This window comes from Eufriesea mexicana, unplaced genomic scaffold (genome assembly GCF_001483705.2).
Source record: "Eufriesea mexicana isolate 0111107269 unplaced genomic scaffold, ASM148370v2 scaffold1837, whole genome shotgun sequence".
In the NCBI taxonomy this organism is placed as follows: Eukaryota; Metazoa; Arthropoda; class Insecta; order Hymenoptera; family Apidae; genus Eufriesea; species Eufriesea mexicana.
This window is the reverse complement of record NW_016909955.1, coordinates 915,149-938,994: the sequence shown is the minus strand read 5'-3', so window position 1 is coordinate 938,994 and position 23,846 is coordinate 915,149. Positions and strand designations below refer to the sequence as shown.

The 23,846-nt window shown below is 32.1% G+C and overlaps 7 protein-coding genes across 8 annotated transcripts; 2 read left to right on the top strand and 5 right to left on the bottom strand.

Moving 5' to 3' along the window:
• Positions 1-2,042: 2,042 nt before the first annotated feature.
• LOC108549260 (trichohyalin) lies at positions 2,043-3,592 on the bottom strand. Its single transcript, XM_017902556.1, has 5 exons — positions 3,337-3,592; positions 2,764-3,269; positions 2,502-2,699; positions 2,268-2,406; positions 2,043-2,191 (listed from the first exon to the last, which is right to left on the bottom strand). Exons 1-5 carry the CDS (start codon positions 3,590-3,592, stop codon positions 2,043-2,045), a joined length of 1,248 nt encoding a protein of 415 aa, XP_017758045.1.
• Positions 3,593-3,890: 298 nt separating this feature from the next.
• On the bottom strand, positions 3,891-6,552 carry abs (ATP-dependent RNA helicase abstrakt). Of its 2 annotated transcripts, none has more exons than XM_017902602.1 (10): positions 6,448-6,552; positions 6,096-6,369; positions 5,672-6,017; positions 5,453-5,586; positions 5,217-5,373; positions 4,979-5,141; positions 4,604-4,904; positions 4,369-4,518; positions 4,115-4,297; positions 3,891-4,027 (listed from the first exon to the last, which is right to left on the bottom strand). In XM_017902602.1, exons 1-10 carry the CDS (start codon positions 6,496-6,498, stop codon positions 3,891-3,893), a joined length of 1,896 nt encoding a protein of 631 aa, XP_017758091.1. In that variant the 5' UTR covers positions 6,499-6,552. The 2 variants fall into 2 exon arrangements, with proteins under 2 accessions (XP_017758091.1, XP_017758092.1); XM_017902603.1 differs by having other exon boundaries at positions 6,466-6,552.
• Positions 6,553-7,165: 613 nt separating this feature from the next.
• Positions 7,166-13,630, top strand: LOC108549259 (spermine oxidase). Its single transcript, XM_017902555.1, is given in 12 exon segments — positions 7,166-7,392; positions 7,500-7,761; positions 9,640-9,853; positions 9,933-10,166; positions 10,272-10,403; positions 10,480-10,679; positions 10,745-10,868; positions 10,954-11,060; positions 11,905-12,071; positions 12,143-12,603; positions 12,673-13,416; positions 13,483-13,630. Coding segments are annotated over 12 exon segments (2,922 nt in total). The 5' UTR covers positions 7,166-7,244; the 3' UTR covers positions 13,612-13,630.
• On the bottom strand, positions 7,856-9,487 carry LOC108549335 (uncharacterized). The gene is made up of 7 exons (XM_017902681.1): positions 9,344-9,487; positions 9,017-9,260; positions 8,759-8,948; positions 8,549-8,676; positions 8,285-8,467; positions 8,051-8,220; positions 7,856-7,988 (listed from the first exon to the last, which is right to left on the bottom strand). The coding sequence occupies exons 1-7, from the start codon at positions 9,355-9,357 to the stop codon at positions 7,856-7,858; spliced, it is 1,062 nt and encodes a 353-aa protein (XP_017758170.1). The 5' UTR covers positions 9,358-9,487.
• Positions 13,631-13,684: 54 nt separating the features above from the next.
• On the bottom strand, positions 13,685-15,965 carry LOC108549334 (protein anon-37Cs). The gene is made up of 8 exons (XM_017902679.1): positions 15,644-15,965; positions 15,313-15,568; positions 14,958-15,171; positions 14,638-14,883; positions 14,436-14,567; positions 14,171-14,373; positions 13,977-14,097; positions 13,685-13,907 (listed from the first exon to the last, which is right to left on the bottom strand). Exons 1-8 carry the CDS (start codon positions 15,843-15,845, stop codon positions 13,767-13,769), a joined length of 1,515 nt encoding a protein of 504 aa, XP_017758168.1. The 5' UTR covers positions 15,846-15,965; the 3' UTR covers positions 13,685-13,766.
• Positions 15,966-16,504: 539 nt separating this feature from the next.
• LOC108549262 (serine protease persephone) lies at positions 16,505-18,523 on the top strand. The gene is made up of 5 exons (XM_017902558.1): positions 16,505-16,879; positions 17,071-17,334; positions 17,411-17,666; positions 17,740-18,002; positions 18,083-18,523. Exons 1-5 carry the CDS (start codon positions 16,804-16,806, stop codon positions 18,397-18,399), a joined length of 1,176 nt encoding a protein of 391 aa, XP_017758047.1. The 5' UTR covers positions 16,505-16,803; the 3' UTR covers positions 18,400-18,523.
• Positions 18,524-18,689: 166 nt separating this feature from the next.
• On the bottom strand, positions 18,690-20,355 carry LOC108549263 (probable palmitoyltransferase ZDHHC16). Its single transcript, XM_017902559.1, has 6 exons — positions 20,293-20,355; positions 20,071-20,218; positions 19,636-19,945; positions 19,371-19,561; positions 18,974-19,284; positions 18,690-18,896 (listed from the first exon to the last, which is right to left on the bottom strand). The coding sequence occupies exons 1-6, from the start codon at positions 20,337-20,339 to the stop codon at positions 18,806-18,808; spliced, it is 1,098 nt and encodes a 365-aa protein (XP_017758048.1). The 5' UTR covers positions 20,340-20,355; the 3' UTR covers positions 18,690-18,805.
• Between the last annotated feature and the right edge of the window lie 3,491 nt (positions 20,356-23,846).

Below are 23,846 nucleotides of genomic sequence, written 5' to 3'. Positions count from 1 at the left end.
CATCCAATCGAGTTTAAGTTCCTTCTCGTTTCATTCGTTAACGTTGTATTTACTTGCTCTGAATCATTCCAATTCGTAGAAACCACGGTTTTCCAAGATACTCTAGCTTTCTTGCGATGCTTTTATTAGTCTTGTTACACCGTCTAAACATTCTACTGATCGCAAGTATCACTGAAGTACCCGCCAACACTTGCGGATCTCGCGAAAGAAGACGAAAAGCTTCCGCGAAACGTACCTAGAGACTTGCGAGAATGACGTGTTTAAAGAAACGCTTGTACGTATCGTGGTTAACACGCCGGAAGAAAATTGTAGGCGTAACGTCGACTGATCCCGTTGACGAAGAGAGCAACGGGCAATCTGTGACCAGATTCGTCGATGAAACGTTAACGTTAAGGAAACGGAGGCGGGCAAATATATTTTTCGTTGTTCATTAATTTAATAATGCTGCGATAAATACTGCCATAACGTATCGTGCGAGGTAGAAATCGCACGATACGAAAGAACCATCGAGACACGCTTCGTTTGCCCACCTCCGGTCAAACCAGTAGAGTATTTTGCCGGTTGCTGCGAATAAATGAAGAAAAATCTGCTTGTGTGTATACATACGTGCGTACGTGTACTTAAATCGTAAGAATATGTGATTTTACTTTTACGTGAATTTATATACACGTTTAGCATGCGTATTACGAATTGCGATCGAATCTTTGCAACGGGAGAATTGATCGTGCAATTCGTACGCGACTAATATTTAATTAACCCATTGGCCTAATACTATTTAAGCGGTTATCAGTTAGTCAGAGACGTTTACTTAAATAGGCGTTGATACTATTTATCGAACGAAACAAGCGTGAACTAATGCGACCGGAATTTCCGGTTTAGCTAGCAACCTCGAATCTATCTTCCCTCTTTCGTTTCGAAGTTGCGTTAGTTGAAGAAGAAAAACAATAGCGAGTCAATGTAGGCAAATGGGTTATCTAAGGAAATGTGATTTTACTTTTAAGACCAATCTGTGTTATATTCGTGAACTTGACCGGTTCTGAGCCAGTGGCCATGTCGCCTAATTCTCTCGTTATCGCTTGATATTTAAGAAATTTCCAATAGACGTTTTAGTTTGCCGAAAGAGCCATAGGTCAATGCCGTTCATCCAGATGCAATTCCATGCGTGAAGGTATAGATTTTATATAGCGTAAGGTATAAAACTAGTAGGAGACTTATAGCATATCCAGTTTGAAGTTTACGATCATCCATTGAACCACGATCTTCCGGGAAAAGAGTTTCTCCACGATCTCAGGAATACGTTTCACGAGTTCATTTCCGGATATTATCATTTCCAAGTGCATAATGTTTTAACGATAGATATTAATTTACTCGTTGTCGCGAATACAAGAAAAGTAAAGAAAAAGAAAACCGAAAAAAAGAAGAAAAAGGAAAGAAAGAAAAGAAAAAGAAGGATCGATCGATGAAATTAGCTTGTAAGCGACTGTGGCGACTAGCCAGTCACCGAGAAATCTAACGTTCGTACTTATAGTCATTCCTAACACTCGAGGGCTGCTTATTTTGCTACTTCGACCCCTTCTTTCACCTAAAATTCTTTAGCAGAGGGGGAGATGAGTGAGGCGGGAAAGTGAAGAAGTCTTTCAGATCGTTTTGATCTTGACCGGTAACGTTAAATTCGGAAACAACTGCGAATGGAAGGGGTAGAAGGAAAGATCGCTCGAGAATTGCCTCGAGAATGGCAAGAAAAATCCGATCGGTAGAACGAAACTCGTTAGTTAGCTGTTCCCGTCCGATTTTTCGATACTGGACACGCCCGAGGCGAGACTGTTAATTTATCACGTACTTAATATCCGATATAAGATGGGGCTGCTGTATTTTTACACGGACTTTGTATAAATGACGAGAGCCGCAAGATCCGCGAGAGCAATGTTTTTCGCGCATCATTGTATATATCTGTATACCAATAAATAGATGTAGAATTAAAAATTTCATTTGATTTTGAGTTACTGCTTCGAATCAATTATTTTTCTCCTCTTGAGGTCTCATCAACGTCTCAAGGGTGGTCTCCGAGTAGGATTAACGTTGCGTTTTCCGTGGTTCGTACTCGACTCGAATCGCGTTTGTCCATCATTCTTCGAGCGCTGTATTTTATTCTGCTCTATAATCTCTCGCAGTTCGTTTCCATATTGAGCAACTAATGATCAAATACAGGAAAATGTTATTTCGTTTCGTATTAAATGTTATATTTCACAATGTCGAACAGGTTATACCTTTTTCGCGTCGAGCTTGCTCCTTTAGCTTCTCCTTTTCTTCTTCCTTCCTCCGTTCATCTGCCAAATACTTGGCGAAAGCAGCATCAATCGCGTCTTCCTTCGCTTTCCTCTCCGCCACAGCTTTCTGATTTCTTGCCTATTATTTCACACCTTCTGACTAATCGTTTCCTGCTTCTATACCATAATTCTATGCCATAAATACGCCATACTGCGGCACATCTTTAACTTTACCATGTCTCGCAGAAGTTCTCTCGCATTAAGTTTCTTCCTTAATGCCTGCTTAATCCCTTCGTTTGCTGATTCCTGTTCTTTCTCTGCCAAATATAACTCTCGGCAGATATCTTCTCGTTCTACCTTCTTACGCTTTTCCTCTATCAGCTTGTTCATCAATTGTTCTAACACAGCATCCTTTGCTGCACGAGTGTCACTCTGAACAGAAACAACAGTCCGCTACCGAGATACGATTAATATCGAAATTAACGCCTTTACCAACCTTTCCCTCGGCTTCCATCTTTTGCAGAGCTTCCTTTTTACCGATAATCCGTAAAATCTCGTCGTGTTCCTGCTTCAGAACTTCCCTCCTCTTGCCTTTCCAAAATTGTCGTGCTTTTAAAAATGCATCCCTTTCCTCCTGTAACATAGCAGCGATTTCTTTCTTTCTTCTCTCCGCTTCCAGATTCTCTTGATGCAAAGCTTCCCCAACTTCTTCCATTATCTTTCGTTCACGATGCTTCTCCTCTTCCTTCTCGCGCAACCTACGTCGATTATCTATCAGTTGATTTTGAAGATCTCTTCTATAGCTTAATTTCCTCTCGCGTTTCTTCATTTCCGTATCTTTGTCAATATCCCATGGGCTGGATATACTGGAACTTCGTACTTCTTCATCCTGTTTCCTCTTTGTCATCAATTCTGCTTGTATCTTCTGTAATGCCTCATCAGATAACGATGGAGCAGCGGACTTTGTCTTTTTGCTTTTTATAGATTCTTGCAGTTCGATATCTACGCACATTGCATGGATATTGCGCATGCATGGCTGCAGAATGATGTAAAGAAAGGAATTGCTTACGTTTACGGCGTGAAAGCTCCTCAGCTAGTCGCTGCGTGCGGTCGAGTTGTCGAATTTTCAGAGCAGCAACTTTTTTCGCACGTTGCAATTTCTCCGCTTCTAATTCTTCCTTGCGCTCGATGTGCAATTGCCGTAAATGTCGCTTCTTTTCGCTTATCTTTTCTATTATCCGTCGCCGTTCCTCCAATTCCGCGGCTTTCTGATCTTTAATCCTTTCATAATCCTCATCTCCCTTTCCATCCTGTTCCTTGATCATTATTTAATTCAGTTCAATCGTAAACGCAGTTCATCGAAAAATTTGTAGTCCTTACGCGTCACCTGCCAAACCAATCGTTTGGCTAAGACAAAAGCATCGATACAAAAGAGCGTAGTAGCAGAAAGAAAAAGCGAAAAGAAACATAGAGAGTTGGCTAAATTTATGTTGTATCGATTTATTAACTATAGATACAAACTATTTACAATAATCGATCTTTTGTATAAAATACAACATTGTATAAGGAAAACAATATTTTTGGAAGATATATACCAAATATTTTTTGTTTCCGATAACACTTTTAATAGTCAGCTGCATTGCTGGCCAAGTAATCACGGCGTCCAATATTGGATGCTTGTTTATTTTGGATAGCTTCCAGTTTAGGACATTCTGTGATTCTATGACCAAGACCACCGCAATAACTGCATCCACGCTCGTCTGAAAAGTAATGGAAGCGCATGCTTTTTTTTCTTCCTTTCCGAATAAAAGAAATAAAAATATAAATACGATCATAAATCACTTTACCTCCCAAGTTAAGATATTTTTCGTTCTCTGAACAAAGTTCCAACAAGAACGGTGGAACTTTCTGTTTTGCTTCCATTAGTAAATGTTTAAGATCCAACAAGACAGATTCATCATTTGCCTTATTAATAAACGTTGTCGCTATTCCAGTTCGTCCAGAACGTCCGGTTCTTCCAATTCTATGCACTGCACATAAAAATTTATTGCCTAATTACTCAGTCATTGCATAATAATTTAACAAAAATATACTAAATTACCATAGTTTTCAACATCGTCCGGCATATCGTAATTTATTACGTGTTGTACATCTGCAAAATCAAGACCTTTAGACGCAACATCAGTTGCAACTAACACGTCTTTTCGACCTTCGCGAAAAGCTTCTACAGAACGTGATCTTTCTTCTTGATCTATATAATAACAGTTAAACAATTCAAACACTGAAAATATATTTGACAAATGATATTTCATTATGTATATTATAATTTAATATACCTTTTCCACCGTGTATTGCTACCGCTTCGACACCCTTTAGTAATAGATACTCATGAATAGCATCTACGTCTTGTTTCTTTTCAGCAAATATAAGTACAGGTGGTGGAGTTTTTTGTAAACACTCTAGGAGATACACGATTTTAGCTTCTTGCTTGACATATTCGACTTCTTGTACTACATTCATAGACGCTGCACCTGCGCGACCAACATTAATCGTCACAGGTTTAACCAGAGCAGAACGTGCAAAATTTTGAATCTTTTTAGGCATCGTTGCAGAAAATAATAACGTTTGCCTCTGACCCTGTGTGAAACATATTCAAACGTAGTGCAAAGAATTTTTAACATAATAAAAATATTATGATCAAACATGTTTACCCTAAAGAACGAAAAAATTGTTCGCACATCTTCTTCAAAGCCCATATCGATCATGCGATCTGCTTCGTCCATACAAAGATAACGGCACACGCTAAGTTTTACCATCTTTTTGTCCAACATATCCATTAATCTCCCAGGAGTTGCCACCATAATATGTACACCTCTATAATGAAAAAAAAAAAAAAATCATTATGACACAATGCAAATAAAAAGATCAAAGTATTAAGAGAATATTTACTTGTTGATAACTTCTAAAGATTCTGACACAGGTACACCTCCGATTGCTAAACAGCTGCGTATTTCAGGACAGCCTGCTTGTCGTAAACTATTTGTATAATGCCGAATAATATCGTAAGTTTGTTTTGCTAATTCGCGAGATGGACAGATTATTAAACCTGGTGGCAATGAATATTAAAATTAGATTTTAATTTACATATATTTTCTATATTACCAAAATGCTATAAATATTTATACCGTACGGTCCTTCATTTCTCACAAATGGCATAGCCACTTCTTGTTCTAAACAAAACATTATAATTGGTAAAACAAATACTAATGTTTTACCGCTGCCTGTAAAAGCAATGCCAATCATATCGCGACCAGATAATCTATAACATGTTAAAAATAAAACAGATAAATATATTACATTATACAGAAAGAATAATTAAAGGGAAATGATAAATATATGCTAACACAGTTGGTATTCCTTGAACTTGAATCGGTGTTGGTTTAATGATACCCTTTTGTTCTAATCCATTTAATATACCTCTATGAAATTTCATTTCTTTAAAGCTCTTCAATGGTGGTGGGACATCATCTCCTTCAACTAAGATCCGAAGCTTCCTCCTAATTCTTTCGTGCCTTGCTTCTCCAACAGCTAGAACTGCTCTTGGGGGTCTCCAACTGGTCTTTATTGGATCCTCATATTGAATACCCTTTGCTAATTCTGCTACACCCATTAAAGCTTTATTTTCTGCTACGCTCTCTAGAATTTTTTCTTCTTCTTTCAATTGTTTTTCCATAGCACTTTCCTTCTTTGCTAAAATATTTAATGAATCGATTAATTTTTTTATATAATGAAATGTTTATTTTACCAAGTATACATATATATATTTACCTTCTGCTAATTTTTTTAATTCAGTATGTTGATCTAATAAGGAAATATTTGACTTTCTTCCCCATACTTGTCCATCATCGTCATCTGCGTCATCTTTTTCATTGTCACTGCTACTTTTTCCAATGGTACCCACAGTAACTTCATCTTTATGCTGTCCATGTTTACCAAGTTTAGCTAGTTGTTGTTTCTTACGCTCTTTAACTGGCACGTAAGGAACATAATTATCATCTGTTTCCAAAAGACTACTTTCCTTTTCGTCTTCTCTTCGATATCTCTATATTATAAAACATTTATCAATTTTTTAATCAGTCGAATTTGCGATATAATAATCGCTAATGAAAAATAAAATTACATCAGATAATACATTAACCTTCCGTGCAAAATCTTCTTTATTGTATGCCATTGTCACACAACTACTATGAGATAGTTTAATATTAAAAGAAAATATTAATTAACAATTTATATATTTACATATTTATTTCCTAGTATTATTTGAAAAATTATCCTTGTATAATATGCTTTAATTACGTTCTTAAATACAAAACTTTGTTAGTACATTTAATAAATTAGTTTATAATATTTGCATTATTCAAAATCTTAAAAATAACTATTTAAAATACTTTATTTTAGACGATTTTGTTTAAAACTGACACTCAAAACGATTTGAAGGTTTATTTACATTACATTCGATACTCAGTACTCGATTCTTTCACATCGAGGTGAATCAATTTATTACGATTTAAAACTTGCAACGCATATCTAATTAACTTCTAATATAAATTTAATGTGTTGTAAATTAATTTCGTTTAAATCAGAAACTATTTGTCTAAGTTTTTACATATACTGCTTGTATGGTTAAAAAATCAATAATAGTATATTCTCAATGAAAGCCATGAAAGGAAAAAAGTTTTGTATTGACCTATCTGTTGTATTGTGCACTTCCGGAATAAATTAAATCATCTGATAAAGAAACTACAAAACTAATACACATGTAGCTGGATTGAATATAGTGTTAATATGGTTATCTGAAAATTGAATCTGCATTTACTGCTTTTTCATATTGAGAAAAAATTAATTGTGTACATATCGCAATAATATCGTATTACGTTAATTACGATATATTATTTTCAAACACATTACAACCAAACAATGTTTAAAAAACCAAAAATAATAATCATTGGAGCGGGTGCCGCAGGTATTGCTGCAGCGGCTAGATTAATAGAAAAAGGACTAGAAAATATAAAAATTTTCGAAGCAAAGGATCGTATTGGCGGTAGGATACATACAGTAGAATTTTGTAAGTAGATTTTATTTAATTATCCATATCTGGGTATCTAATTTTTATTGCATAAGGTAAAGAATACTCATTTACTTTTAAAACAATTATACTTTTTTTATTTTTAGCTGATAATGTTGTAGAATTAGGAGCACAATGGGTTCATGGTGAACATGGAAATATTGTTTTTGAACTTGCTTCACCATACAAACTATTAGACTCATCAAAATGCTTTAAGGATTTTGATAAACATATATTTGTTACCGCACAAGGTGAAATTCTTTCCAAAAAAGAAAGTGTAGAAGCATTCAAAATATATTATGATATTTCTGAAAACATATCAGATTCTATACACAATACAGAGTCATATGGGGAATACTTTAAGAATGAGTAAGTACACAAATGCATTCACATGTATATCAATATAAAATACATTATTTATTGTATATCAAATTGTATATTATGTATTGTATATCATAGAAGTTTATCTTGAACATCTTTGTAAAAGAATATTTTCAACAAATGCATCAATATCACTTTCTCTGAACCATGCTTGTAATGTTGGATGTAAATTTGCTTTAGCAACTATACAAACATCTTTGTCAGAAACTATACACCTAAAAGAAGTAATATTTATGCAAATAAATGAATTCAAGTAGTAAGATTTTCATAAACTTACCTTACTCTGCAATTGATGCATTGATTTCTCACATACTCATATCTTAACAAAGAAAAAATATATTTTACATACTTAGCATCTAACTTATTTTGATCTTCAATATTGATTTTCTTAGGATTATTTATTCTCTCCATATATCCTTGTGTTAATATAGGTATAATGAAATGTACCTGAAATAGGTAACAATTAAATTAAATTAAATCTTTCAATTCTATGCGAATTAAGTCATTTTACCTGTCTAAAACAATCATCTATAAACTCTTCAGCTCTACTATATACATAATTTTCTTGTTCCTGAAGTATTAACACACCAATTTTAGGCTCCTTTGACCTGAAGATCTTTGCTACATGTTGTGCAATTTCTAAACCATCATCAGCAAATGTTAACATGACTATACAGCCATATAGTTTTTTAGTCTATCAATAAAATAAGTAAGAAATGTTAATATAATGCTACTGTCTAATCCAATCACATTTATCATAGCTATTTTATAATACCTTTTGTAAATTATTTTGTATAACATGACCAGAGACTATTTTACATTTTTGTATTTCTTTTACAAAGTTAATCGGAGTTAATACTAATGGGGCTCTGGGGATACTAGCTGGCCTTAATATAGTTAATTCTGCACAAGAACAAAAATCATTCTATTTTGAGTTATTCCTAATAAAAAATATTACTATTACTTGAAAGAAATATTAAGGTACCATCTATATTCTGTGAAAGTCCATCAATTAGATCAGAAACATCATCTTTTATTTCATTAATTACATCAAAACGATGTATTTTTTGCAGAACACTTAGAATTTTATCTATAGTTGCATCAACCTGTTGCACATAAGCTAATAATACATAATAAGTTGGATCTTGCAATCCTTTAAAGTCATAATCTATACACTAGAACAGGAAAAATAAAAACAAATAGAATTTTATAATTAATACGTTTCATATGTATATATACATACACGTATTTGTTCCATTGTTAAACCCATATGTGCAGCAAATTCTTGCCATCCATTATAAGCTTTGCCTGTAGCAGTAGAACTTAGTTGTAAACACAATTTTTGCAAAGTTGGTTTTCCTATCTGTTCAAACAAGTAAGAAGCATGAATTCGTGTTGTAGCTCTTCGAATATTCAATATTACGATATCTAAATTTGGGGGACCATCAACTTCTGCTCTTAACTTTTCTAATTCAGGATCAACATTGCTAAAATATAAAATTTTACATTTTTTAATTAATAAACATATTTTTTAAAGCAGTTGATTTAGAACCAAAAAGGCAATTCTTACCTTTTTGCAAACATATTTATGGACTAAATAAAATTTACGTTTTCGTATTACATTGTTTGCATCGAAATATATAATCATATATAATTTATAATGTAACACAATAATGTTATAAAAGCACAATACAGAAAATTATACTTAATAGTGTGAAAGTTATAATAAATGTACTATAACTTCCCCCTTCTCATTTCAAGATCGAGACTCATATCCGGTTTCATTTTACCGCTAAAATTCAAAATTTTATATTTAAAATTTCATCAAATCCAATGAAATTGAATGCAATTAAATAATATTTTTAGATTTTATCGAGTATTTGAGGAAAATCCATTTACTAGTCTGGATAAAGCCAAACAATTATTAGCTTGGATGCATAAATTTGACAATTCTGTTCAAGGCAGTGATTCGTGGTTTGAGGTATCTTCAAAAGAGATTACAAATTATTGGACTTGTGATGGAGATCTTGTACTCAATTGGAAGAATCATGGCTATAAAACATTATTCGACTTGTTATCTGTATGTATATTTTATATTAATTATGATTATTTCATACTCTGATTGTGTGATATATTCTTTATTGGTTCTTTTATTTCAGCAAAAAATATCAAATACCAAAAATGAATTATCTATAATGGAAAAAATAGAATATAATAAAGATGTTGATAATATTGACTATACTTCAAGTAACAACATAACTGTAAAGACAAAAGATGGTTCAGAATACACAGCATCTCATGTTATATTTACTGCATCTCTTGGCGTTTTAAAAGAAAAACACACTACAATGTTCACACCACTTCTACCTGAAACAAAACAACATGCAATAAAGGCACAGTAAAAGTTTTGATATTAATGAGTAATATGGAGTTCTCTATAAATTCCCTATTTTTTGGTATGCGCTTAATTGAAAATATAATTTTAACACATTATTTAGGGTTTAAATATTGGAACTGTAAATAAAGTGTTCTTGGAATTTCCACATAGATGGTGGCAAGAAGAGTGTGCTGGTTTTAGTTTAATATGGTCCAAAGAAGATAAAAAAAAATTTATTAAGTCTCATGGACAAGTACAGTTACAATCCTTAAGTATTGATAAATGTCATCAGTATTTATTTTTAGATATACTAATTGTATATGATTTAGGAACATGAATGGCTATGTGATGTTTTCGCATTTATTTCTGTGGATTATCAACCAAGGGTATTATGTGCATGGATTTCTGGTAAATTTGCAAAACAGATGGAATTACTTTCAGATAGTGATGTATCTGATGGATTGGACTTACTACTTGAAATGTTCTTGAGTAAAACATACAATATTCCGAAATTTGTTCAGATGCTTAGGTAATAATTTATAGCATTTTCTTGTTCTAGTATTTCAATATTAATATACTTTATACTATTTGTAGGTCATCATGGTATACAGATGAACATTTTCGTGGATCATACACCTTTAAAAGTATAACGACAGAGAAACTAAATGTAGAAACGAGAGATTTAGCTGATTCCATTGTAACAGCTGATGGAAAACCTGTATGTATTGCCTTTAATTAATTATAAAAAAAAAAAAAAAAAAAAAAAAAATTTTACAATTTTTGTAATTTTGTATACTAAATAGATAATTCTCTTTGCTGGAGAGGCAACACACGAACATTATTATTCTACTGTGCATGGGGCAGTTGAGACAGGTTTCAGAGAAGCTGATAGAATAGTAGATTTTTATGGGTAAATTTCATAAATTTCGTATTTATAATTATTGTTTAAAATTTATTTGGGATAAGGTAGCTATGATGTATTAAATGGATTAAATAATAATTGATTTTAAGGTAAATTCATTCCTGTAACAATTGCGCATAGCTTAAAATGTTTTCTAAGGTTTGATTCATATTATGTGTTATCATTTGTATTTTTACATTTATAATCTACTTTTAAATATCATATATATTATGTATTTTATTTTTTATCACAGGATTAATAACTGTGTTACAGAGATAATTTGCATAATTATTGACACTTTTTTTGCTTCATTTTCATTTATTCCTTCTACTTGTTTTTGATTATGAGAAAGAGGTATGTAAAAAATGAAAGAAAGTGGGAAAGTTTAATATATACTAAAAATGGTTATATGGAATCATATATTCTATTTCTATTGATTAGCATGCTTCTTCTTAGGCAGTTAAAGTCTCAGCTCTAGCCAGAGCCACGTTTCTTCATAAAGGATCATGGTAAATTATAGACTTACTTGGTGCTTTACATTATAAGAGACATTTTTTATGTAAATATTAAGTGTATATTCACAACGAAGCTATTTAATAAACAATTGTTTACTTTTATTGCTTTATGTCTTCAAGAAGAGTAACTTAAAATACAAGTTCAATGTTTAACAATAAATAAATAAACTTTTATATCTTTTCTTGTAGAAAGTTATCATATATGTAAATTGTTTAGATTTGTATTAATAACATTAATAATCTGCATATATATACTTAAAAAATTATCATTATTATTATTATTGCAAGTGAAATAGTTGAAATCTAATCAAAAAAAAATTACAATTCTAATCACGTAGAACACGTGGTTGGAAAAACGGCTTCAATAAAGTGGAAAGAACGGTGAATGCTTCCAACCAAGCAGTAGTAAAGACGAAACTTGTAATAGTAGGTGCAGGCGTTGCAGGATTAGCAGCTGCGAAAACATTAAATGATGCAAATTTCAAAGACTATCTGTTAATCGAAGGTAATTAAATTTGAGTTTAATTACCTATAAATCGAAAAACGTTATTTAATTTACTATTTGTTTTCTCACAGCACAATCCGAAGTCGGTGGTCGAATTCAATCGATACCATGGAATAAAGCTTGGATAGAAAGCGGAGCGCAGTTTGTACATGGTGATCAAAGTCAATTAGCACAATTATGTTATGAACATGATTTACTCTCAGATATACAATGGCGTGACGGCCAAGGAATTTTTGTTCGCAGCAATGGTTGTAAAGTAGACGAAATTTTTATAGAAGAGGTAGACGATTTTATTCGCACTACGTTAGGAGATTATGAAGATTACGAGAACAAGGATATTGAAGTAGGTTGTGAAAGTATTGGTGGAGTTTTAAAAACTTCTCTCAACAAATACTTACATCAAAATAATGATTCACTTGCAATAAAAACTATAAAAAGGGAAATCTTTGATTGGAATATTAGATTCCTTGCAATAGATAATGCTTGTTTCTCACTTGATGAACTATCAACGAAATATTGGGGAAAATTTAAGGTAAATATAGAAAAATTAAAATACATAATAATTAATCATATTAAATAAATATATGTATATATATTATAGTTTGCTGGTGGTCCAGAACATATTTCATTTAAATCCTGATATAAGGCTTTACCCAAACTCATTGCTGATGATTTGGGTAAAAAAAACTTGCACCTAAATACCTCTGTAGATTCAATTGAATGGCGGCAAATAATAGACAATGATTTAAATTCCCCACTTATATTAAACATCTCTAAAAATACCCGCATTCTTGCGGATTGTGCAATAATTACCTGTTCCCTCGGTTATTTGAAAGAGAATTATAAGGCGATGTTTATTCCACCTTTGCCAACCTCTTTTAGCCAAGGAATCGAATGTTTGGGCTTTGGTCTAATAAATAAAATTTTTCTCGATTTCGGTATTCCTTGGTGGAAACCTGGTACAAAAGGGTTTCAGCTGCTTCGGAAAGAAGAAAGGTTTTGCAACAAAGAACTGGCTATATGGACTAGAGATCTTACCGGCTTTGATATTCAACCGAATCACGAAGCGGTACTCCTGGGTTGGGTTGGTGGACGCGGAGCTTATATTGTTGAAACTTTAAGCGAACAACAAGTTGCAGCGGACTGTGAAAATTTACTTAAACACTATTTGAAACTTGATAAAATATCTCCAATAAAAAGGTGCTTAAGGACGCGGTGGAATGCAAATAAATATATTCGTGGTAGTTATAGTCATATTACAACGAGATGTGACGCGAATGGGATTACGCCGGGTTGCCTATCAGAACCAATATGGGGTAAAGCAATAGGAAAACACCACAGTAAGGTAAGAAAAATTAAAATGCATAATTATTAAATAAATTACGCAGTGAATATAATTGTTTTATCTTAGAATATACCCATCATCATGTTTGCCGGTGAAGCAACGCATGAGAATTTTTACTCTACGACACATGGGGCCTATGATACTGGCGTGAAACAAGCACAAATTTTTTTACAGCATCACGTTGTTAAAAATTAATTGTTAAGCATAGTATAAATAAACATAGCTTGAATACATTTCCCTAACATATGTATATAAACACATCTACGCACATTTTGAAGTAAATAGACGGTGTTGATCAGTTTATATTCATTGTTAAAAATATACAGCTATATGTTAATACAAAAGATTTGTTACTTTGTTCCGACATTTTTACCATTATTTTTTCCGTAAAAATTTATTAATCTTTCAGCTTCTCTCCATCCAGAACCTATTGCTCCGTGTACTGTAGAAAAGTAATCTGCATTAGTAGCTTCACCTCCGAATAAAATTATCTAAAACAAATGCAATATGTAACTTCGTTCTGCCGAGATTTTGCTGCGAATCGTTCACATGAAACTTACGGGTTTCCCCATTTTTATGATTGGTTCGGATAATTGCAACGCGCTAGAATTTGTTCTCCTTGTTTCTAAGCTTTGAAAACTGTATGTACCCCGGAAGTGTTTATTTTTATGCCATTTACTCCTACGAACAAGGCAAAGTTCATTAGAATAAAGCACGAATAAGAAGAACAATGCGTCAATTGTAAAGACATTACCTTATCATAGCTATTGGTCTACTGACATTATAATCTTTTGATAATAAATTGTATAACATTTGTTCTGATTGCTCAAGAAGTTCTTCATCGCTAACGTCATCCATTAAGCGTGCACCTTTGCCGGATATCCATATACACAGTAAACGGGGCTTATACTCGACAAAGAAAACGCCTAACGCGTAAGGCATCCATCTCGTTTTTGGCTGAAAAAGATATAAATATATTATAGAACATATTCATTTGTATTACAACCACAAATTCTTACATTGCTATCGAGTCTCTGTCTCTCTTCTTTGCTCCATAAAATCTTATATCCTACTTTGTTCGATTCTTTAACATCAAACCACGTATCGTTAAACGCCAGAAATATTTTACCAGCATTTCCAAATCCTAATCCCTAAGATGAAAGTTAAATATTAGATAATCACGCATTGATCTCTACTATAGCGAGGAATGAGAAAATATACTTTAATGTTCCTAATTTTTTTTGTCGGCAATGAAGGATTAAACAAAGTCTCGTACTGTGCTTTAAGCACCCCTAAAGAGGACGTCATGATTACATGATCGGCTTTATATTCACTTCCATCGAGTGTCGTTATCTTTACGGTATTATCTTCATTATCTTCATTCGAGTAATCGATTTTTGTTACTTCAGAATTGAGGATCGTCTTATTTAGTACAGGTAATTCTTCTTCTGGATTCGGAAATTTTTTCTGTGAAAAATAATACAATGATACAATCGCAATTACGAATAAAAAATAACTGTCATAGGACAATATATACAAACCATTAATATATCGAAAATAGTACCATATCCTCGCTCTTTCCAATTCACACCTTGATCTCCATCGCATAGTTTATAATTCGTAAACTCGTCTATTGAAATATCGTGCCAACTATCAGCAGGATCAAAACCAATTTGCGTTACTTCGAAAAGCCACAAAAATTGTTCCTGTAGCGTCTCATTTAATTCTGGATGTCGCATAAAATGCTCTTTCAACCTAATATAAATTTATCTTAGATTAAGGTATATAATATATCTATTTCATATCAGTGTTAGAAAATAATAACATCTATTTGCTTGAATTTTCTTATTCTGATAACCCTTGTAAATTGGTACTATTTAAGTACGAAATTCATACTTGTTCTCGAAACATTCGCCAACAGAATTCTCGCATTTATCACCAACTGGACTTCCCTCCATGTATAATAAATCGAAATAAGCATCTGTAAGATTGTTGGAGAGTGTTCTATCTATCAACTCTCCTGTAGACGTATATACGTCAGGCAGATTTGGCACCGAGTGAGCTGTAATATTCAAAGGGGCAACCAATTCATATACAACGTTTCCTTTTTCTCCGTGAATCCATTGAGCGCCTAAATCGACCACATAATTGTCTGCAAATATACATCAATTCTTTGTCAATTTTAATTCATGATTTCAAATACCCGATCATTCTCTTAGTCACTTACCAAATTTTACTGTATTGACTCGTCCGCCAATTCGATCTTCAGCTTCTAAAATCAGGAGATTTTCGAAACCATTTTCAAGCAATTTCGTCGCGGCTTCGATACCAGCTGCTCCAGCACCAACGATCACTATTCGCGGTGATTTGGTATCCCCGGAAATCGTGCCTGAGATCAGGCAAAAGAGGAAAATCAAGCAATAGAACATCTTCAATACTAAAATGAAATCTGTACGCACAAATATTTATGCAATGACAGATTAATCGTCTAGTTTTACGCAATGACCCTTATATAAACTTTATAGCGTTGTGCGTATAACATTTTGCACTTTGTGAGGTAATATTGGTAATATCTAGAGCATGCAGTTGATTATAGTAATACTGGATAGATAATGGAAAATCATTCGAAATAATAAATTACATAATATAATCCCTGAGTTAATGTTACTTTTGTTCATCGTACAGAAGCGAATAAACTTTTTTCATCTAAACATTGTACATTTATTATCAATTACTGTGTCAAATAGAATAATAAAAGTTTGATGTTTAAAATAGATATCTTTATCATCTGATCTTGTAAAGTAATCAAAAGGCTTAACATTTCAGACGATGAAGTGTATAATAGTATAGAATTATAAGACATTTTTAAATAAATATTGCTTTAAAAATAAAGAAATTTAGTATGTATCATTAGTAAAGATATCTAGAATATTATAATGGCAAAAGTTATTTATAACAGGTTCGATGGGTCTCTTCAAGTTATATAAGTTAAGTAATACTGTGCCGTCGATATTAAAAGTAATAACATAACTATCCGGAAAGTTCCTTTATGATAAGGAAATGTTGATTAAGATGTTTGTAACTTATTACAAAGTCGCGTGATATTGAGAATGCGTTGAGGAGACTGGCAAATTAACTAATTGAACGTTACTTCAGATAACGCGTTAATAATATATTCGCAGCTTAGACTGTGATAATAAATCTGTGAACTAATTTCGATAGAATTCATCTTTATGCAGTCACCATGCAGCTTTTCTCGTTACAGATAGCAAAATCACCCATTTTATTTATTGAATATGATATAAGTAGCAGTACAAGTGATCTCATTCTTATTTCATACCATTTTAACCGAAACTCAAGGAAAGATCGCTTGTGCTGAGTATAGGAATGGCCACTCGACTTAATATTATTACTATATTTCTCTTATTCATCATAGTATTAACTGTATCTGTAAGAAAGTCAGGTTAGATATATTATTTTATATTTTATACATGTGATTTGTCTTTCTCATAAGATATTATGCATGACGCGAAAAATGAATAATATTATAACATTATAATATTATAATATTGCTAAATACGCTTTAACAAATATAGACTGGTGAAAGATTTACCTCACGTCATAACATCGATAATACTTCTTTTCGAAAAATAGATAATTCAGTTCATAATCGAAATTATTATATGAATTCTTCTTCAACAAATAATTCGGAAATGAATATATCATATGTTGCACACGGAGATAATGCAGAGGTCCATATATTTGTATATAACAAAGTAGATCCGGCAACAATATTTTACAGTAATAATATCAGTATTTCTATAAATGATCTTTCCTTACAACATACTACTAGTACAAATAATAATACAAAACCTGACACCTCCAGCATTAATACAACAAAGTCATTGTCAGAACTTAGTAAGTATTTGTAGCTGAACGAATTATTAATAGTTTCTAATGCTAATTATTAATAATTTTGCTGTATCAAAAGCAGAATGTGAAGAATATAAAAAACATATCTCAAGTAGAACAGATGGATCTTCTTTGAAGGGTACAGATTCAAAAGAAAATCAAATAATTAAGCACAAACGTGCTCTTAAAATCATTGAAGGTAAGGATGCTCGCTATGGAGAGTTTCCTCATATGGCTGCTCTAGGCAACATTAAACATGGAAAATTTAACCTTATATGTGGCGGTACTCTTATTTCACCAGAATGGGTACTTACTGCAGCACACTGTTTCAAGACAGGGTACTATTTTATTTCACTTGTTATTATACATTTTTAACACAAAATTTATTTACATATTATTATCATTATTAAGGAATGATACAGTTGAGCCTACAGTTGTTCGTATTGGTCTGAATAACCTGAATGATGATGATGGGCAAAGTATTACAATTGATAAGGTTGAAAATCATAAAAATTATACAAAAACTGTTAATGACATATCGCTTATAAAGTTAAGTAAATCTGTAGATTTTAACATTGAAATAAAACCTGCTTGTTTATATCAACATGATTCTATACCTGAAGAGACTGAACTTTGGGTCACTGGCTGGGGTGTTACGAATGTTACACTTCAAGGTAAGCTTGAAACATTCTTAAATTAATAACAAAGTAATACCTAAAAAAAATATATCTGAATATTGCTAATATTCTATTAGGATTAAGTGACAAACTACAAAAAGCACGTCTTATAATTGTTGATAACAAAGATTGTGAAATGAAGTATAGTAACATAGTACAACGACCATATAAAATTCTTTCAAGTATGATCTGTGCAGAAGGTCCTAGTGGTTCGCAAAGCGATACTTGTACTGGAGATTCGGGAGGTCCTTTACAAGTTGCATTTAAGAATGATAGTGGCTTATATCGAGTATTAGGTATTACGAGTTTTGGATTATTTTGTAGTGTGGTACCTGGTGTGTATACTAAAGTCTCGCGCTATCTTGATTGGATCGAAAATATTGTTTGGCGATAAATTTCGTTTTGTATCATTAATATACACTTTTTTTGCAAAAATAAAAAACTGTTTATTTTCCCAGCAATTATTTCAACTGATTTAAACATTAAAAGTTTAAAATACATTTGATATAGATAATACTTTAAATTGTACAATAAATGTAATGACAGATGTTTATTAAAGGTATCGCTGTTGATCGATGTATGTACATGTCGAATAATTTTGGTATTATACAAAATAGGTATTTTTTTTATGTTGATATTCAAATTTTCAGATTGTATCATGTCATTCGAAAGATGTGCATATAATACTATATAAATGTAGTAATGTAGTTTGACTAGAAGATTTAAAAATGTGTAAGCACGATTTTATGACTGTAAAAAATAAGTGTAACCTCTGCCATTACTAGGCACAGAAATTATACTCAAGATATTTTTGTATCATGAATAGTTTTCCATGTAAGGCCATCTCCATATGGTCTATGGTTGGATGGAAAAAGAACATGCCACCAACTTCTGTTAGATCAAATAATGACATAGTATTTGTTATATTTGAAAACGTGTGGGAATAAATACTTGTTTTGTTAAATTACCTGCCAATTATACCCAAAAATAGCTTCCAATTTTGTCTTGGTCCAAAGTTATAAGGATTCTGATATATTTTACCAAGTACCTTATACTTTTGTGTTTCTGTTGCATTTATTCGTGCTTCTATACTAGTTTCCCCTCTACTAATGAGACCTGCATGCCAAGATGTTAGAGCTCCTAATGCTGCAAATGTCGCTACGCAAATCAGTGCTGCAAAAACTATAAGCCGACGTTTCCATTCTTTAACATTTGTATCTGCTGCTTTCTTAGCTATTTCAGCCAATTCTTCTTCACTCAGATGATCTAGTGATTCAGTCTGGAACAGATAATAAAATAGAATGAGTAATAAAATGATCCCGTTCTAAACACCTTATCTTTTGTAGAGTAAACTATAGTAAGTACCACAGGAATTATTTCAGAATTGTTAATGCGTACTGGATGACCATCTAATTCTGGTTCTTGTGCTGGAAAGAATTCTTGATATGCTATCTCTACACCGAATAGCATTATGAATAAAACACCAATTACCGTGAAGATCATATATTGAAAAAAATGTCTGTGATTATAATGACCAACACAATTATTTAACCATGCTGTTTTCCATATAGAAAATATATAGGATTTTAATAAAATGTTAAAACATCGAATAATATATTCATAAGGATACGGCAGTGATGATCCATCTTAAGAATACATCTATTACATATAGAACAATGATGTGTTCTGGGTGGTTTTGGTTTAATACATTTCTTACAGATACTCACAGCCTCTGGTATGAGTCCACCTTCTGGTGGACAACCAGCTGGAACATTTACACTCATATAATAATGAAAACATACATTTCCTAATAACCAATTTCCAATCACTAAGAGGATTATTGTCATTAATGGACTCTTTTCCCACCAATATGGTAGACCAATGTAATATGCAATGTACACGATACTTGTAGTTAAAAGGCTTATCATTACTACAAATACCTGTAAACTGTCAAACTTAGTAAATACATTGTGAACAATATTGATTTCTTTTATAAGAATTATATAATGATAAATTAATGGACTATAACATAAATGAAATTAGCAAGGATTACAAAAATACTCACCGGTCCTAAACAAGCAGTAAAATTTTGTACAAACCAAAACATTGGTTCTAAAAGTATGTCACAAACATAACTCCAATTTAAAAATTCATTATAAAATAAAGATTTTATAATGATTTGAAGATGCCACCATTTTTGTTTCAAATTAAGTCTAAAAGTAACAGAATATGTTGTAACAGGCTTAAATAAATAATAATTTGATCCTTATTATTTTCTATTGCTTACCTAATGATATTTGGTGCTTTGGTTAAGGACCACTTTATTCGCATCATTATCTTTCTATATAGATCTTGATACTGTATTGTTTAAAATTATATTACACATGTACTTTTAGAAACAGAATTAACTGCAGATAGTACCATTGTAATTGAAAAATGGACCATTATTATACAATATATTATATGACATGTTAAATTTTGGAAACTCCTTTGTAATGTACTGTACGATTTCGAATATTTCTTTTCCATGTAATACGTAACTCATAACATTTGTTTTACTTATCAAAGTAAATATATACGTCGATAACGATTATTTTAATCCAACCTTAAATATAAGAAATATACTATATGAATGGTTGCTGACGGTATTACATATCCTATACACAAGTTATAATACTGCAGCGCCGCTGACACAGAAATATAGTACAAACTTTTGTACCTACATGTAATTGGAAAAGAAAATGAAACGACATGTCGAAAGCATGTCATATAAATAAATCGATAAAGATACTTTTTAAACAATATTACCATTTAAAGTTAAACAGTTTAATTTATTTATTTTAATCAATTAATTTAGAGAATTATATAATGATTTTGCAGTGATTTTGAATTATATAGTGGTTTTGCAGTGATTTTGAATTATATAGTGATAGTCCTTAGCTCAGTAATGTTCTCGGAGCACAATCTCGTAAAAAATGATGTTAGAAGAATTACTAAGAAAAATTCGAGTTATGACATCGATACGGGATACGAAAGACCATATAACTTATAGCCATATAAACGATACGATTGTAAATCGCAATTAATGAAAATGACTTGAATAATGACAAACATTGAAAGATTAATGAAAAGAAATTTCATTCGTGTAAATATAACTTTAAGTAAGATTACTTGTTCAATTCTTTGAAGACCAGTTGCCGATTACCAAGTCCACCCACGAGGAGGTGACTACGAAAGGGACCCATACTTTTGGTTTTTGATTCTGCAACTAGCTAGTTAAGTTAAACCAATGTCGAAAAAAAGAAATCGTGATAGTTTTTTGTTATAACATTTAAAGATGTAACTAATCACCTATTCCGTTATAGATTTTTTGTCCTTTAGTATGAATAGATACGAAAGAAATTATAAACCATGCGAGTTACCATTTGTAGATCTACATCGGCGAACAAGAGTTACGTATCGAGCGCATTCGCCACGCAACTGTTACATGACTAGATACAAGTCAGTAAAAAATTAAAAAAAAAAAATGAAAGTAATAGATTAACATATGATTAAAAATTTTATATATATTCGACTTGAACTACAATACGACATTATGCATGATATAATAATTAAAAAACAAGGAAGCATATGAAACAATTGTCGACGACCTAATACGCACTTACACATGCACCTGGCACGACGGTGAGGTGAAATTGGCGCGCGGCTTCTTCTTTATCTGAAAGGCGGCGAGAATGGGGCGGTCAAGAATTGTAACAATCAGTATATTCAGTTCCAAATTTTCTTATTTATTTAATTATATAAATAAAATTTAATAAATTTTATAGTACCTATGTTATCAACTTTTGTGCTTGTTATATTTGTGATGATATGCTCATTGGAGCTTTATTTTCTTATATATTTGATGTTATATAGAATTTAAAATGATTTTTATTAATTTTTTAATGTTTAACATTCTTAGTATAATGATACAGATATATTATACAGATATAAGTACGAAGAAATATTTGGATTCCTATTACAGATTAACAATAAAGATAACAGCAGTTCGTGAAATTTTATAATTGTAAGTATCTTTATTTCATGTACAATTTGCAACGTTAATTAAATGAGAAATTATTAGTACCGATCTTATTTTAAAAGACAATTATGATACTTCCAGTACATAGAACCGAAATGAAATTAAATGTGCTTTTGTGAAGTACAAACTGCTTTCTTTGATACTTTCAATTTATCCAAAAAGGAAACGATTAAGATTGAGCAGAAATGTATAAATTTCAAAGAGCATGAAATCTCGAAGCACAGTATCATTATTGTTTGATTAAGTCAATTATTATTAAGGAAATGACGAAGGTGCTCGAGTCAAACAGCCATACACATACACGTATAAACATAAGTAAGTATACAATTTATACATACAGAATCTACCAATTAGTGAAAAAATCGATTCCATAATTGGAACTTATATAACAAACCTTTGTATAGGATGCGCTGGTCTAGATCGCACACCATCAGAACAATCGAATGTATAAACGTCGAATTGATCTCTTTGCATCCACGCGACAACATTTCCGGATCACGTGTTCTCAAATATGATACAGGTATTTTAATAAACTTGAGAAATTCAACAAATTCGATGACCTTTGTACGCGTAAGATTTAGAATATCTCGAACATGCGTCAGCAATCTTCGCATGTACGCGACGCCTTGCTTCAATTTAATAGAAGGCAAGTAGTAATGGGATTGATAGTAATTGCATTAATAACAATATTCTTTATGCAATAGTAATAATAAATATAATAAGGTACGAGAGAATCACACGAGGCGTTGATCTTAAAGGACCACGTTTCTCTTAATTGGTCGAGGATACTACGATACGCTATTATTGGGTTACTAACTACATCTTCCATCGTACATGGGCCTTTGGAGGTATCGTTAAATCTATGATCTATAACGTAGACATATGCGAATGTTTTGAAAATTTACATAAGTTATAGCATTATGTATCGATTTGGACTTCATATTTTCCGCATTGCGTTCCCAAAATGAGCTATAAAATCTGGACAAATTCAAATGCACACGGCAAGATCAAGAAAAACTTCTATAGCCGTTTGTGTTAGAAAGAAGATTAAAACGATTGTCAAACGTTATTCGCATATGTCTAAATCTAACAATCTTGAAACTTTGGATAAACTGTGTATTTTTTCCCTACCCCAATTCCTCGTCTTGAATGTTTTATTATTTGTAAGTTATAGACGTAACGTTTAATCTCTGGAATGTAAAAGTTTCGGATAAATTTTTTAATTAACCCTTCTAGCTACATTCCTTGCAAAGATACGAAGACGACCCGGACGATGGACAATAGTCGAAGCTCCTTGAGAGTACCTTTAATCGTACTTAACTGCCACAATGATGGACAGCATTGAGTATGTACATTTCATTCTTTTAATTAGAGATAATTCAAGTCGCGAAAAGTAAAACTACTTCGTACACGAATCGTACGAAATTATCTAAAAGAACGAGCATCGAATTTTTTCTCAACTCGTGACGTGCAGAAAAAATAGAGTTTAGATGAAATATAGAAGTTAAGAAATATTGGATCGAATTTCGCTTTGCGAATTTTAAGGAAGAACGTTATAGCACGGTTTGATAAAATTCTTAAAATTCATTCGTTACCATAATATAGGTGTTATACTCGAATATAGAACTTAGTCTCCGTTTTAACGAATTTGGAGATTGACTTGTTCCCGTCGCATCCACCTTACCTAACAATTCCGTAACATGCACGACTCGATAGCTCACTCTGACTTATCAAATTCATTAATTCGTTAATCCGTGCCA

What these genes read in the sequence shown, in the direction of transcription:
- LOC108549260 (XM_017902556.1), bottom strand. Translation starts at nt 3,592, where the DNA reads ATGATCAAGGAACAGGATGGAAAGGGAGATGAGGATTATGAAAGGATT. An exon ending in GGAGCTTTCACGCCGTAAAC is followed by an intron (nt 3,270 to 3,336) that starts GTAAGCAATTCC and finishes CAATGTGCGTAG; the next exon opens with ATATCGAACTGCAAGAATCT. An exon ending in GAGAACTTCTGCGAGACATG is followed by an intron (nt 2,407 to 2,501) that starts GTAAAGTTAAAG and finishes GTGAAATAATAG; the next exon opens with GCAAGAAATCAGAAAGCTGT.
- abs (XM_017902602.1), bottom strand. Translation starts at nt 6,498, where the DNA reads ATGGCATACAATAAAGAAGATTTTGCACGGAAGGTTAATGTATTATCT. An exon ending in GAGAAATGAAGGACCGTACG is followed by an intron (nt 5,374 to 5,452) that starts GTATAAATATTT and finishes CATTGCCACCAG; the next exon opens with GTTTAATAATCTGTCCATCT. An exon ending in AAAATATCTTAACTTGGGAG is followed by an intron (nt 4,028 to 4,114) that starts GTAAAGTGATTT and finishes ATTACTTTTCAG; the next exon opens with ACGAGCGTGGATGCAGTTAT.
- LOC108549335 (XM_017902681.1), bottom strand. An exon ending in ACTTTCACAGAATATAGATG is followed by an intron (nt 8,677 to 8,758) that starts GTACCTTAATAT and finishes GTTCTTGTGCAG; the next exon opens with AATTAACTATATTAAGGCCA. An exon ending in TGCATCAATTGCAGAGTAAG is followed by an intron (nt 7,989 to 8,050) that starts GTAAGTTTATGA and finishes TACTTCTTTTAG; the next exon opens with GTGTATAGTTTCTGACAAAG.
- LOC108549334 (XM_017902679.1), bottom strand. Translation starts at nt 15,845, where the DNA reads ATGTTCTATTGCTTGATTTTCCTCTTTTGCCTGATCTCAGGCACGATT. An exon ending in CTATTTTCGATATATTAATG is followed by an intron (nt 14,884 to 14,957) that starts GTTTGTATATAT and finishes TATTTTTCACAG; the next exon opens with AAAAAATTTCCGAATCCAGA. An exon ending in GACAGAGACTCGATAGCAAT is followed by an intron (nt 14,374 to 14,435) that starts GTAAGAATTTGT and finishes TATCTTTTTCAG; the next exon opens with CCAAAAACGAGATGGATGCC.
- LOC108549262 (XM_017902558.1), top strand. Translation starts at nt 16,804, where the DNA reads ATGGCCACTCGACTTAATATTATTACTATATTTCTCTTATTCATCATA. An exon ending in TGTATCTGTAAGAAAGTCAG is followed by an intron (nt 16,880 to 17,070) that starts GTTAGATATATT and finishes TTCGAAAAATAG; the next exon opens with ATAATTCAGTTCATAATCGA. An exon ending in GCACACTGTTTCAAGACAGG is followed by an intron (nt 17,667 to 17,739) that starts GTACTATTTTAT and finishes ATCATTATTAAG; the next exon opens with GAATGATACAGTTGAGCCTA.
- LOC108549263 (XM_017902559.1), bottom strand. Translation starts at nt 20,339, where the DNA reads ATGATGCGAATAAAGTGGTCCTTAACCAAAGCACCAAATATCATTAG. An exon ending in AAAGCACCAAATATCATTAG is followed by an intron (nt 20,219 to 20,292) that starts GTAAGCAATAGA and finishes TGTTACTTTTAG; the next exon opens with ACTTAATTTGAAACAAAAAT. An exon ending in TAAGATGGATCATCACTGCC is followed by an intron (nt 19,562 to 19,635) that starts GTATCCTTATGA and finishes TATGGAAAACAG; the next exon opens with CATGGTTAAATAATTGTGTT.